This window comes from Culex pipiens, chromosome 2 (genome assembly GCF_016801865.2).
Source record: "Culex pipiens pallens isolate TS chromosome 2, TS_CPP_V2, whole genome shotgun sequence".
Lineage (NCBI taxonomy): Eukaryota > Metazoa > Arthropoda > Insecta > Diptera > Culicidae > Culex > Culex pipiens.
The window spans coordinates 137,710,991-137,725,464 of NC_068938.1; the positions used below are offsets into that span (position 1 = coordinate 137,710,991).

General features: G+C 41.3%; 3 protein-coding genes across 5 annotated transcripts; all 3 read left to right on the forward strand.

The window, feature by feature from the left end:
• The first annotated feature begins 236 nt into the window (after positions 1 to 236).
• Positions 237 to 3,092, forward strand: LOC120419600 (zinc finger protein 883-like). Of its 3 annotated transcripts, none has more exons than XM_052707982.1 (3): positions 237 to 381; positions 889 to 2,632; positions 2,697 to 3,092. In XM_052707982.1, exons 2-3 carry the CDS (start codon positions 919 to 921, stop codon positions 3,047 to 3,049), a joined length of 2,067 nt encoding a protein of 688 aa, XP_052563942.1. In that variant the 5' UTR covers positions 237 to 381; positions 889 to 918; the 3' UTR covers positions 3,050 to 3,092. The 3 variants fall into 3 exon arrangements, with proteins under 3 accessions (XP_052563942.1, XP_039438272.1, XP_039438273.1); XM_039582338.2 differs by lacking the exon at positions 237 to 381 and adding an exon at positions 649 to 828; XM_039582339.2 differs by lacking the exon at positions 237 to 381 and having other exon boundaries at positions 841 to 2,632.
• A 330-nt stretch (positions 3,093 to 3,422) lies between these two features.
• Positions 3,423 to 7,302, forward strand: LOC120419604 (zinc finger protein 883-like). Its single transcript, XM_039582343.2, has 3 exons — positions 3,423 to 3,563; positions 5,073 to 6,831; positions 6,896 to 7,302. Exons 2-3 carry the CDS (start codon positions 5,103 to 5,105, stop codon positions 7,264 to 7,266), a joined length of 2,100 nt encoding a protein of 699 aa, XP_039438277.1. The 5' UTR covers positions 3,423 to 3,563; positions 5,073 to 5,102; the 3' UTR covers positions 7,267 to 7,302.
• Positions 7,303 to 10,963: 3,661 nt separating this feature from the next.
• LOC120419602 (zinc finger protein OZF-like) lies at positions 10,964 to 14,203 on the forward strand. The gene is made up of 3 exons (XM_039582341.2): positions 10,964 to 11,419; positions 12,404 to 13,650; positions 13,715 to 14,203. The coding sequence occupies exons 2-3, from the start codon at positions 12,453 to 12,455 to the stop codon at positions 14,083 to 14,085; spliced, it is 1,569 nt and encodes a 522-aa protein (XP_039438275.1). The 5' UTR covers positions 10,964 to 11,419; positions 12,404 to 12,452; the 3' UTR covers positions 14,086 to 14,203.
• The last annotated feature ends 271 nt before the right edge of the window (positions 14,204 to 14,474 follow it).

The following is a 14,474-nucleotide window of genomic DNA, read 5'->3' on the forward strand; positions in this document are numbered from 1 at the left end:
AAAAAATAACACAATGGACTACCGAATTCGAATAGTAGAAATGAACGATCTCTCATAAGGAATACATAGTAGAAAACAGCAAAAACTGCTCGAATGGACTCGACGAATGAGCTCGACATTTTATTATGTGGGAAGCCGAATGCAGTGTGTTTTTTTCATGGGGTGTATGATCGAGCAGTTTGCTACACGTTCACGCTGATTCAATCAGCTTTGTTAAAATCAAGTAATGTGTAAAAACTGCTCGAAGTGAAAGCTGTCATTTTAGTTGTTTTTGCTTCCTTGCAAAATAATAATAAACAAGCAAAACGGCAGGAATGTTTTGTCCCTAACATTTTTGAATAATAGTGTTCTCAAAAAGCGGCCTTTTAACTCAAGTCAGAGGTGAGAATTTGATGTGGATGATCGGGAGGTCGACGCATCCCAGTTCAGTCGAGTCAAACTCTTTGAACCTGATCATGGAGGAAGCCGGACCTTTTGTGATTTGCAGTTTGTCGTAGGCAGTTTGATTCGTGGAGAGTGATCTCGTTTTTCCTGACTATCAGTTGATCGCAGGATGTAACAGAAACGATTACAAGTTTTAGGTAATGGTAGGGTTTAGTCGCCAATTTGCGCGATCCTACAAAAAATTTACCCATTTGCTGTCATTACTATAGTCTTAAAATCATCAAGGATTGTACACTTGATGATTGACAGCTGGGCTTGGAAATTCGAGAATCGAGATCATGCTTGTCAGTTTTATTCGTTTGATATTGATTTATCGGCTATCGCTGGTCTGATCACAGTTGTCAGAACTCAACACTGCTCTTGTCCGGGAACTTTTCGTTCAATGTATGTCCCGTATACTATTGGTATTCGTCTGATACATAACGGTTTTCATTCAACTTACAGCGCTAAGATACTGCTGGTATCATCACCACCATGCAGTTCGACCTGGTCCGGGACACCACCAAGCTATGTCGGGTGTGCTTGATGGATAGCGATGGACATCGCACCGACCTGTACGAAGTATCCGACCAGCTTAGCTTGCACGAAATGCTGAAAGCCATCTGCGCCACCGTATTTGATAAATCCGATGCTGAGTATCCACCCGGGATGCCTACGACGGTTTGCGCCGACTGCCGGAATGCTGTTCTCGCGGCTTTCAAGCTGCACCAGACGTGCATCGATAATGAGCGTCGGCTGGTGGAGCTGCTGGCGCTAAAGTGGGAGCTTCAAGATCTGGAGATCGAAGAGGAATTCGGAGATCCACTGAAATCCACCAACAAAGAATTGTTGAGCGTTGAAGTGGAAAATCATGCTAAGACCGAAGGAGAAACGCATCTTCTCGAGGAGGAGCAACCAAAAGACGAGATGGAAGATTCACTTTCTGCTGGTGAACATGGAAATACGATAAAGGTTGAAGAATTAGATTTGATGGACGTAGACGACAACGAAAACGGTGATATTCCTGAAACTGGTGAGATCGTGGAACGTTCCTCCGGAGAAGATACGAACAAGACCACCTGTATCATCTGCTCGAAATCGTTTGGTAATGTTGTCATGCTGAGAAAACACATGGCCCTGGAGCATCAGTTGCACATGTGCGAGTTTTGTCCGAAATCTTTCAGAATTCGCGCAAGTTTTACTCGTCATCGGAGGCAACACTTGAAGAAGCATCCGGAGAGAGGCTCGAGCGGATCGCGGAAGGTGTATTCTTGTCAATATTGCGAAGAAACGTTCAAAGTGGGCATGCAACTTATGAGACACAAAGCAGCTGTCCATCGAAATGTAAAAGATCCGAATCAACCTTTTACGTGCAGATTATGCGCGGAATCGTACGCAACAGCAACGGAGCTGATGACCCACAAAAAAACGCATGAAAACCCAGTTAACTGTTCATGTGGACGTAGATTTAAAAATGACATGAGATTACAAGCTCATACCGCGTCCGGAACATGCTCAGGAGATAACGATAGAAGGTGTAACATATGTAATAAAGTCTTCAAATCAGTCGACTTCATGCTTAGACATCGCAACGCGGTGCATTCCGAGTCCGTCGTATGTCCCGAGTGTGGTCAGACGATGGCTAACCTTGCCAGCATGAAAGTGCATTTGCGGATTGGATACTGTTCCGCGCAACCTCCGACGAAGTCTGTGATAGCTGCCAGAACCTGTAAGATTTGTGGCGAAGAACAGAAAAACCGCTACGCTGTAAAAGGTCACATGATACGAGCACATCCGGACCGTATGCTTCGCTGTGGTATGTGCAGTATGGAATTTAGAACTCAAAGATATCTTGATTTGCACATACAATACCACGAAACCAAAACGTTCAAATGTAAAATTTGTGACGAAACCGTGAACTCAAAAGATGCTCTTGTAAAGCACCGACGAATCCACAGAGACCCCATCACGTGCTCAGTTTGTGACAAAAAGTTCGCATCCAAACATACTCTTACTACCCACATGGAGCGACACATAGGCATCAAACCGTTCGCCTGTGACGTTTGTCCGATGCGGTTTATTACGAAAGTAGAGATCCAAGGTCACATGGCAACGCACACCAAGCAACAGGACCATGTTTGTGATCTTTGCGGATCTCGGTTCACAAAAAAATATTCGTTGAAAGTACATATCAAGCGAGTTCACGAGGGTAAGTGACCACCTTTTCCATTCCTAACACAGCACATCTAATCCATTTCTCCGCCAACTTCCAGGTGTTCGGCCCTTCTCGTGTTCGCAGTGCAGTTTAAAGTTTACCACAGCGGATCGACTACAGCGCCACATGTACACCCATACAGGGGAAAAACCGTACACGTGTGAACTTTGCCCGCAGGCTTACGCCCAGACCAACGATCTGGTCAAGCACGTGGCCCGCGCCCACGGCGATGGCAATCCGTACCTTTGCGACCTGTGCGACGAGGGGTTCAAGCTTATGACGGACCTGCGCCAGCACTATCGGGTGCACGTGCAATCGACTGAAGGTGGCACCGAAAAGATGGAGGAGGTACGCTTCACCAGTGTAGCGATACTGAAGCGGGTTTTCGCTAAAGCTAAACAACGGATGTGACCCGATAGTGCCTGAATTGAAAATAAAATGATAAAATGAGTTATTTACCGTTGTTTACTGTTTGAACGAAATTCATCTAGAACCACTCTCTAGTAGCCTAGTAGTCGTTCTCAGAGGATTACTCTGAGACTATCGCGTTGAAAAAAATATTAACAGATCTTTTTTTTTGTGGAAATTAATTAAAGAATAACACCTTGGAAACTATCAACAGAATGATTTTATTGCTTGATTTGCATCCCTGGATTGGTCTGATTTATTAAAGCTCGACATTTTAATGAGTGGGAAGCCGAATGCAAGACGCTTTTTTCATGGGGTTTATTGTCGAGCAGTTTGCTACACGTTCATGCCAAGTTGATCACCTTTATTTAAGATCAGAAAACTGTTCGAAATGTTAGCTGTCATTTTAGTTGTTTTTGCTTTCTTGCAAAAACAAACAAATAATAATGCAGGATTGTTTTGTTCTGAATATTGAATAGTTCTGTTTTCAAAAAGTGACCTTAAGCTCAAGTCAGAGGTGAGAATTACTTCTCGATCGGGACGTCGATGCCTCTCAGTTCAAAAGTCAAATATTGCGGCTAAACTGTAGCGAAGGTATAGTTCGAGTCACTAGCGTGCCCAGGGTGGGGCAACATGGGGCAGTTGCCCCACCATCCTCGGAAATTTGTTCTAAAATTGGGCAGGGGGTGTCCATAAACGACGAAATTTTCAAAACTCTAATATTTTTGCCCCACCTTCCTTGAGGACCTGGGCACGCTAGTGGTTCGAGTTCTAGAGAACCGATCTGCACCTAATCGGAAGGTTTGGAGTCGATCACTTTGAACTTGATCGTGGAGGAAACAGAAATGATCATTGGACCTTTTGTGATCTGCAGTTTGTCGTAGGCAGTTTGATTCGTGGATAGTGATCTCGTTTTGCCAGTACGACTGCCTCTTGATTTTTTGTTCAACTTTGTGGCAGGGGGGGCAGAATGGACCGCCTAAGGGAAATGCACCAAAAACCATAGAAAAACATAAAAATTTATGAATTCAGTGTAGTAGGCTTATGCTTTGGGATGTTCCCTTCAATGTTCTATACTTGGTTGATGAAAATTTTGAGCTTAGAACTATTTTTGAGCCACTTTAAAAAAAAATGTTTTTTCGACTACTTTTCCAGGGTGCGGGGCAGAATGGACCACCCTGTGGGGCAGAATGGGCCACCTTAGAAAACAAGCCATTTCATCTAATACAACGTTGAAGGGAGATAAGAAATGACTTAAGGGACCTTTCTAACATAGTTTCCATGAAGTTAGACAACTTTTATAAAAATAGTCACTTAACAAAACAAACATTTTTGAAAATAGTGTTAAAATGTTGAAATAAGACACTATTTTTACAAATAAGCATCAAAACAAGTAAAAAATCAACTAATGTTGCATTAAACGTGATTTGTGAAGCTACAAGGAGTGAAATAATCCATTCAATCCAAATTATATAACTTTTGATTGTTTTTATAAGGCAGGATAAGGGTGGTCCATTCTGCCCCCAAGTGGATTTTAATTTAACACTTCCACCACCAAGCCTCTAAATGATTTTAAGGTTCCGTTGTTGTTTGTATACCTTGGTAGTAACATCTAGTATCGTTATCAGCATTGAGCAAACTTTTTCAAACAATCCAACTTTTCAGAAAGCTTATTTAAAAACCTCGAAAAAAACAACAATTGCGTGGTTTTTCTAATAAATTTACATTTTTGCTCATAATTCGAAGAATACAATGAATTCAAACGTCGTTTTCGGTATGGTGAAGTTATTTGACGTACTTTATAAGACCCTTGCCTTACAATTGGTCCAAATCCATTCTAAAGCCCAAAACCAAGGGTGGCCCGTACTGCCCCCATGGTCCATTCTGCCCCCCCTGCCCCTACATCGCACGCCTGCTACCAACAAACCTTATGCAGCCAAGAAATGAAATTACTTTTCTTCGGACTGTTCACTCTGGGTTACTCTGTGATCGCAGGGTGTAAAAGAAAGTCTTATCCAATTTACAGTGCTAATATACTGCTGCTATCACCATCACCATGCAGTTCGACCTGGTCCGGGACACCACCAAGCTATGTCGGGTGTGCTTGATGGATAGCGATGAACATCGCACCGACATGTACGAAGTATCCGACCAGTTTAGCTTGCACGAAATGCTGAAAGCCATCTGCGCCACCGTATTTGATAAATCCGATGCTGAGTATCCACCCGGGATGCCTACGACGGTTTGTGCCGACTGCCGGAATGCTATTCTCGCAGCTTTCAAGCTGCACCAGACGTGCGTCGATAGTGAGCGTCGGCTGATGGAGCTGCTGGCGCTAAAGTGGGAGCTTCGAGATCTGAAGAGTGAGGAGGAATCCGGAGATCCACTAAAGTCCGCCGGTGAAGAAGCGCCGCAGGAAGAAATGTTAAGCGTTGAAGTGGAAGGTCATGTTAAGACCGAACGAGAAACGCATCTTCTCGAGGAGGAGCAACCAAAAGACGAGATGGAAGATTCACTCTTAGATAGTGAGCATGGAGATACGATAAAGGTTGAAGAATTAGATTTGATGGACGTGGACGACAACGAAAACGGTGATATTTCTGAATCTGGTGAGACCATGGAACCTTCCGTCGAAGAAGACACGAGCAATATCACCTGTAACATTTGCTCGACGTCGTTTGGTGAAGCTGTCATGCTGAGAAAACACATGACCCTAAAACATCAGTTGCACATGTGCGAGTTTTGTCCGAAATCTTTCAGAATCCGCGCAAGTTTTACTCGTCATCAGCGGCGACACTTGAAGAAGCATCCGGAGAGAGGCTCGAGCGGATCGAGGAAGGTGTATTCTTGTCAATATTGCGAGGAAACGTTCAAAGTGGGCATGCAACTTAAGAGACACAAAGCAGCTGTCCATCGAAATATAAAAGATCCGGATCAACCTTTCACGTGCAGATTATGCGCGGAATCGTACGCAACGGCATCGGAGCTGTTGACCCACAAAAAAACGCATGAAAATCCAGTTAACTGTTCATGTGGACGTAGATTTAAAAATGACATGAGATTACAAACGCATACCGCGTCCGGAACGTGCTCAGGAGATAACGATAGAAGGTGTAACATATGTAATAAAGTCTACAAATCGGTCGACGTCATGCTCAGGCATCGCAACGCGGTGCATTCCGAGCCCGTCGTATGTCCCGAGTGTGGCCAGACGATGGCTAACCTTGCCAGCATGCGAATGCATTTGCGGATCGGATTCTGCTCAGCGCAACCTCCGACAAAATCTGTGATAGCTGCCAGAACCTGTAAGATTTGTGGCGAAGAACAGAAAAACCGTTACGCTGTTAAAGGTCACATGATACGAGCACATCCGGACCGTATGCTTCGCTGTGATATGTGCAGTATGGAATTTAGAACTCAAAGATATCTTGATTTGCACGTACAATACCACAAATCCAAGACGTTCCAATGTAAAATTTGTGACGAAATCGTGCCCTCAAAAGATGCTCTGGTGAAGCACCGACGAATCCACAGAGACCCCATCACGTGCTCAGTTTGTGACAAAAAGTTTGCATCCAAACACACTCTTACTACCCACATGGAGCGACACATAGGCCTCAAACCGTTCGCCTGTGACGTTTGTCCGATGCGGTTTATAACGAAAATTGAGTTTCAAGCTCACATGCTTACGCACACCAAGCAACAGGACCATGTTTGTGATCTTTGCGGGTCTCGGTTCACAAAAAAATATTCGTTGAAGGCACATGTCAAGCGTGTTCACGAGGGTAAGTGACCTCTTTTTCCAGTCCTAAAACAGCACTTCTAATCCATTTCTCCGTCAACTTACAGGTATTCGTCCCTTTCCGTGCTCACAGTGCAGTTTAAAGTTTTCCACCGCGCATCGACTGCAGATCCACATGTACACCCATACCGGGGAAAAACCGAACAAGTGTGAACTTTGCCCGCAGGCGTACGCCCAGACCAACGATCTGGTCAAGCACGTGGCCCGCGCCCACGGCGATGGCAATCCGTACCTTTGCGACCTGTGCGACGAGGGGTTCAAGCTTATGACGGATCTGCGCCAGCACTATCGGGTGCACGTGCAATCGACGGAAGGTGGCGCCGACCAGATGGAGGAGGTGCGCTTCACCAGTGTGACGATTCTGAAGAGGGCGTTCGCTAAAGCGAGACAGCGGGAGGAGGCCGAAAGAGGCTCGTAGTGATAATTAAAATATTTGTTTGTATATAGAATCTTATTTTTTAGAGTATTTCTTGTTAAGGCTGGTACAAATATTTTTTAAAGTTTTTGTCACCCCCCCCTTCAAAATTGGCCCGAAAAATCAGGGGGCAAAAAAAATATTTTTACAATAAACTTCAAAATTTCAATTCAATTCCCTGGGCTTTGTCATAATGAGTGTCATAGGTTTGATGCTTGTTTGGCAAAGAGTATGATTTGATTCGATGTGGAATTAAAATCGAAGTGTTCAGTATATTGCTGAAGCTTCCATTTTTACACATGGACACCACTTCATGCTGCGAGAACCCACTTTGGCGCAGTCTCAGGGCTTAATCGATGGCCGGTAAGCTGTCATCGAGACAAGGAGGTTCTCAGATAGTGGAAATATCACATTTGTACAATGAACCGCTACATATGTGATTTTTCCCTATCTTAATGTGGGTGTCAGGTTAGGATGCGTGTTTTTAAAAAAATAGGTTTTGAAGAATTTAGGATTTTAACTATAAATATCATTTTTTTATACTTTGCCTTTAGTTATTTAGGGACAAAATTAGTAACAGTGAATTTAGTAATTCTATCAGAATCGGTGATTTTCATTCAAGTAGCATAAAAACCATTCTGATTTGTCAAAATTTCCATAGAGTCTCGATCAATCAATAGTGAAATGATATCGGACTAAATTCGTTGATCTGTTGAACTAACGGTTGTCGGATTATGATTGTATCGACCATTGTTGCGAATCGAGGATCTACTGGAATTCTGACGATCAAATGGTCGTCTCTTTTTCAATTCACGACTTGTAAAATATGAACTGTTATTCATTTTTTTTTTTTTTTAAGAAGCCAGACAGGTTTTAAAAGAAACGTTTTTTGGCTATTAATTAAAATGTCGGGGATTTGAGATAAGAGTAGCTTTCGGATAGGTTGCTTTAAATCTTGTATTCAATTCAAGTTGCGTAGTTATCCGCAGTGAAAATTTGGACTTATATGAATAATTGAACATTTTGGACTTATGAATAACACACAACTGTGCATTTATTCTAGAGTCAGATCCATACAGCGTCAGTGTTTATTTGGTCGAAGTGTACTAATTCATTGGCAGATCTGATTCTAGTTGTAATGTACGACAAGACTACTGACGGACGTGACAGGACGAGGGCCCAGTTTAGAGGTTTCGACATCAACGATGTGCGGCTGGATCACCCTCCCAAAAAAAAAAAAAAATAAAAAAATAAATAAAAATAAACTTCAAAATTTCAATGAAAATTCAAGTGCAACCAGCTGAAATCAAATTAAAATACACTCTCCTGAGTTTAAAAACATTTTAAGCATGTTTGGGTTTATTAAAAAATCTTAAGATTTTTTGAAAATTTTCGATGCAAAATTTTTTTTTTCGATACAATTTTTGTTTTTGTCAGATCTTAGATTTTTTGAAAACTAATGATTGCAAAACAACTGAACTAGTGTAAAATGCATTCTTAAACACTTTTTGCCTTCCTCACTTTACTGAGGAAAGGCTATAAAATCACTCGAAAAACGAACATTTTAGTTAGACCTCCTAGACCTACCTTCATTTGTACATATCGACTCAGAATCACCAGCTGAGCAAATGTCTGTGTGTTTGGCTGTATGTAGACATGTGTACCAAATCAATGTCACTGGAATATCTTGTCACAGGCTCAACCGATTTTGGCCGGAATGGTTTTAATCGATCCGTCTTAACGTCCCCTAAGTTGCTATTTAAATTCATGCAGTTTTATCATGTATTTAAACAGTTATGCTAAAAAAACTGTTTCTTATTAAATTAATATTATGGTAAAAAGGGTGTTTTTTTCATGAAACCCTCACATGTTATATATTTTTAGAAAGCATATGAGAAGACCTTTCTTGTGGATTAAGAATTTTCATGATCTGACTTACCTATCTAAAATTACAAGCAGTTTAAAAAATGGTCTGAATTTACATAACCTCAAATGGTCCCGTCTCATCGCCACGAAAAAAGCCTTGTAGAGGGATGCCATTTTCCTGAAAGGCGGTGTCTGTATAATCTTGACAAAAAGTCTGTAGGAAGTCTGTTATTTTTACTCGTCACTTATTTTTATTTGGACCTATTAGGTTCTGCGACCACGTTAGGGGAGATCCATAAACCATATGGACACTTTAGGGGATTGTAATCACTCTATAAATGAGAGGAAGGCACCAACCACCTAAAGGTGGATTAAGTTACGTTTTTCATTTAAATGTGAAGACTGTGGCTTGTTATTTAAATTTTTATTTTTTTTATTTTTTTGCCCCCCCCCCCTTGACCTTGGCCAGGGCCGAGGGACAAAAACTTTTTTAAATATTTGCATCGGCCTAAACGACATCTTCCTTTAATTCTGAAGTTTCCCCTCTCTCTTGTGGTGGACGATTGTATATAATAAAAAGTTCGTTGTCTTTAATAAGTTAGGGAAAAAGTTAACGGTATAAAACATTTGAGAAAAACTGCGATTGGCCAGAAATTTAATACCGTAATCTGGGGTGAATCGGGACTACAGTCTGAATAGGGACAGCAGTTTTTAGAGCACTTGAAGCTTTTAAATTTGTAAATGGATGTACACATTTTGTTGGGCTGGGTCTTTTCTAACCGAAACCAACCAGAAAAATCAAAATATTGTGCTCCAACATGGTTAAAACTGCTGTCCCAACTTGCCCCATGTGTCCCGATTGACCCCAGTTTACGGTACCGTAGGCTTATAGCCCATAAAATTCCCCAAATTTGACCTAAGAAAATTTGGGTTATTTCTAAAGCTATGAATGAAGAAGAAGAATTTTGGCCACTATATGTCAGGACGATTTTTTGAAAAAAATGTATCGTTTTCGTGAAATATCAATTTTACTTAAAACCGTCAAGCTAACGCTCTGAGCCCTCAAAAGTCTTCAACCTACTGCACTGCCGTTCTACGCATAATTGTCCCATGTCAGTTTTGGACGATTTTGACTTTATGACATTTTTAAGTTTAGTTTGATGTGTACTTTAAGAAAAACACATAAAATCTGGTACTTTGTTCGGAAACTCATTAAAATCCACATCAAGTCTGTTTGTCCCATCGTTAAACTTCTACGCATAATTGTCCCACCAAGTATTTTCTATCACGAAATCATTAGTTTTACGAAGCATTATGTCTTGTTTACCTGTTGTATAGCAAGAGAATCACAAATAAGGATGATAAACTGCTAACTGGGGCGATTAGGGACACATAGGGCGAATAGGAACCCACGGGACAATTATGCGTAGAAACACAGAAATCGGTCGGAAAATTTCAATCGCGTTTTTCTCAGTTGCACATTTTTGAACATGGGACAATTATGCGTAGAACGGCAGTGCAGTCGAGTGCAGTTGCAAACAGCAAAAATTTCCAGGATATTCATGGACCAACCTTTTGGTCCTGCGGGCCAAATTTGGTTTACCGGAAGCGAGCGCGCGGTCCTATAAACTATTGTCTTTGATATGTTTATAGGACCTTTCAAAAAATACTCTAGTTTTTTAATTTTAATTTTTCGTGACGACAATTTAAAAAAAATCATGAAAACTGCTAAAATGCTGAAATAAGTAAGAAGGCCTCATCAGTAATTTTTTATAAATTCTCAATTTTTATTCTCGACATAAAAAGTGGCAAAGAACACTAAAGTATGAAGGAGCTATTACACTATGGCAAACAAACTCGCACATTTTCGCGTTTGACAGTTTGCCAAACTCGCAAACAAGACAAAATGTATGCAAGCTAACGTTTCTGTAAACAAATGTTGGCGAACAAACAACGCAGACAAACTGTCAGAATGTGCGAGTTTGTTTGCCTGAGTTTAATAGCTCCTTGAGGATTCTCAAAATCTATAAAAAATCAATAAATAAAAATAATAATTTTCATAAAGGGTCTCAAGGGCCAGTTATTGATCCTTTTTCAGAGGCCGCCGCGGACCGTATCAAATGGCTTCAAGGGCCTATTTGAGGGTTATTTCGAATAAGTGTGTACAAAAACTGCTCGAATTTATTATTTGCTTTATTTGTCGGATCCAATGTTTATAAACAAATATCTGATTAACTTGTCATTTGATTTGCTGGCTGTTCTTTAAAGATCCGGAAAGATTGATTTTACAGTAAGTTTTTAACAGCCTCTTGTCGCAAATAAACAATATTCTTACAAACTACAATAGTGCAACCAGTTTGATTATTATTTAGCACAAGTCGTTTATTTATTCAACAAGGCTCTAAATGCGACAAGTGCTAAAAAATCAAGATTGCACGCGAGTTGCATACATTTTATTTTTTACAATTTCGGAAAACACTTTGATTTTTTTTCAGTGAGACTTTTTTCCCCTTCTGAATGTTAAAGATAGTGCCAAGCATGAAAAGTAATATTTTTTTTTATACAAGTGCTAAAAAGTTGAACATTTCAGCACTTAAATTGATGCTGATACTTTTTGCAATTCCATCGTGAAACTACTAATTTTTCCTGTCATTCTTGAACAACGAAATAGCCTACCTTTCTGTACCAAAAATAACAGAATCGAATAGCAACACTTTTCAAAATTAATGCTAAAAGTTCTACTTTTCAGCACTGAAATGGGTGCTGAAAATTTGAACTTTTCAGCACTTGTTTCGAAAAGTAACAATTTTATTTTTTTTTTATTTAAACGATTTATTGACAAATTACATGAAAATTTGACTTAAAACTTCAATCAATGGGTGTTTTTCGGAATTGCTAAAAATGTTGTATGGACTTCGTTGCAAAACTTGATTTTTTTCAGCACTCGTCGTATTTATCCAACTTGGTGAACCTCGTTTGTAAATGTACGACTCGTAGCAACTTGTTGCATAAACTACTATTTTAGGACTTTTATTTTTGGCGATGAAAAGTAGGTCAATTCTTCTTTCGAGAATGATTTGCCTGTATTAACGATGATCAATAAGTTACTATTTATACTAAAGGCATTGATTATAAAACAAAGAAAATATTACATGGTAATTTACCCTTTTTCCCTAACTGGGGAGTTTAGTTGTTAAACACGGACTATTAGATATTTAGATACATTCAACTACCTATCTGATTCGATTTAAATTTTAACTAACTCTAATTCTAGACTGAAATTTCACCTTGCCTTCCGGAAAAATAGTTAAAAAGGTGCAGTAATGCCGCTCGATCTGATCGCGGACACCACCACGCTATGCCGGGTGTGCATGACGGCCAAGGAGGGTCATCGCACCGATCTGTACGATGCCGCTTCGTTCGTGTCCGGCCAGCCCAGCCTGCACGGGATGCTGAGAGCCGTTTGCGCACCGGTATTCGACAAATCCAACGACGCAGCAGACCGTCCACCCGGAATGCCCACCAAGGTTTGCGCCATCTGTCGGAACGCCACCATTGCGGCCTTTAAACTGCACCAGATGTGCATCGATACCGAGCGGCGGTTGGGGCAGTTGCTGGCGCTTAAGCGGGAACTTCGGGAAGGGTTGGAGGGCGATGAGATTGGTGGAGAGTGTGGCGATCCGTTGAAGAGTAATGCTGAGGGGGCTTTGGAACCAACAGTGCAGACACAGTCTTCAATGCCTGAAGAGAAACATGATGAAGAAAAGGAACCTGAGGAGTCCGAGCAAATTCCCGAGAATATCGAAGCTTCTCTGCCATATGGTGAACACGAGGGTTCGATTAAAGTTGAAGAATTAGACTTGGTTGATACCAGCGATAACGAAGAACATGCCGAACATGCTTCTGATTCGGCCGAAAATCAGGAACCTACCAGCGTAGACTATACAATCAAGAGAAATTGTAAAATATGCTCGGAAACGTTCTACAAACCTTCCTTGCTGAGAAATCACATGACGCAAACGCATCAGCTGTACATGTGCGAAATATGCCACGAAACGTTTGGATCTCTTTCCTGGTTCGTTCAACACAAGTCCATGAAGCATAGAAAGCGACCTGCTTGTTCAAATTGTGGTGAGAAATTCGTTACTAAACTTGATTTGAAGAACCACCAACAACAAGGATCATGCTCGGGAAAGATTAATCAATGCTCAATATGCAAGGAAGTATTTCCCACAAGAGCTCTTCTGTATAAACATAGGATAACCCACAGGACCACTTACAAATGCAATATTTGTGACGTAATGTCGATCTCGAAATCAACGCACGATCTTCACATGAGGAGACACTTGGGCGATAAACAGTTCGCTTGCAACCACTGTCCAATGCGTTTTCACACAAGAGTAGAGCTGGCAAAACACATACTAACGCACACCAAGACCAAGAACACAGTTTGTGAAATTTGCGGCTCTCGATTCACAAGAAAAGAATCTTTAAAGATGCACGTAAAACGTGTACATGAAGGTAATGCTCCTTGCACCACAACAACTTCATCCACCAATACTAAATTCTTCCATTCAATTTCCAGGATATCGTCCCCACGAGTGCTCGCTGTGTGGACTAAAATTTTCCCTAATATGTCTCCTCAAGCGCCACATGTACACCCACACCGGGGAAAAACCATTCAAGTGCCAGCTGTGTCCGCAAGCGTACGCCCAAACCAACGATCTAGTCAAGCACGTGGCCCGCGGACATGGCCTCGACAAGCCTTACCAGTGCGATCGGTGCGATGAGGGGTTCCGGTTGCTGACGGATCTGCGCCAGCACTACCGGGTGCACGTGCAATCGACGGAAGGTGGCGCCGAACAAATGGACGAGGTGCGCTTCACCAGTGTGGCAATTTTGCAGAGGGCATTCGCCAAAGATAAGCAGCCGAAGGGAGAAGAAGCTTTTAATTAGCGAGTCTGCACGGCATTGATTGCTGGTTTGGAGATCAATAAAAAAAACATGATTTATTTGAAATTAAGATTGAAAGCCTGTTTGTGAGAACTTGGGTATGTTATCCATTAGTGGAACCTCTGAAGGTGTTTTGATGAAAAATTCAATAAAATCACAATTTCAAACAGATATTTGTCTACAAATCTTTTATTTGGCACGTTTCAAATCATTCATCATTCAAAACCATGCTGACTGACATTTAATTGTCCTTTTCGCCAAAATAAGTGTTCTGAGATCCACATCTGAAATCAGCCATGGCCACTAGCATTTTCCCAACAAAACGGCATTTCCTTTTTGCCTTTCTCACCTCACTGAGGAAAGGCTATAAAATCGCTCGAAAAATCAACTTC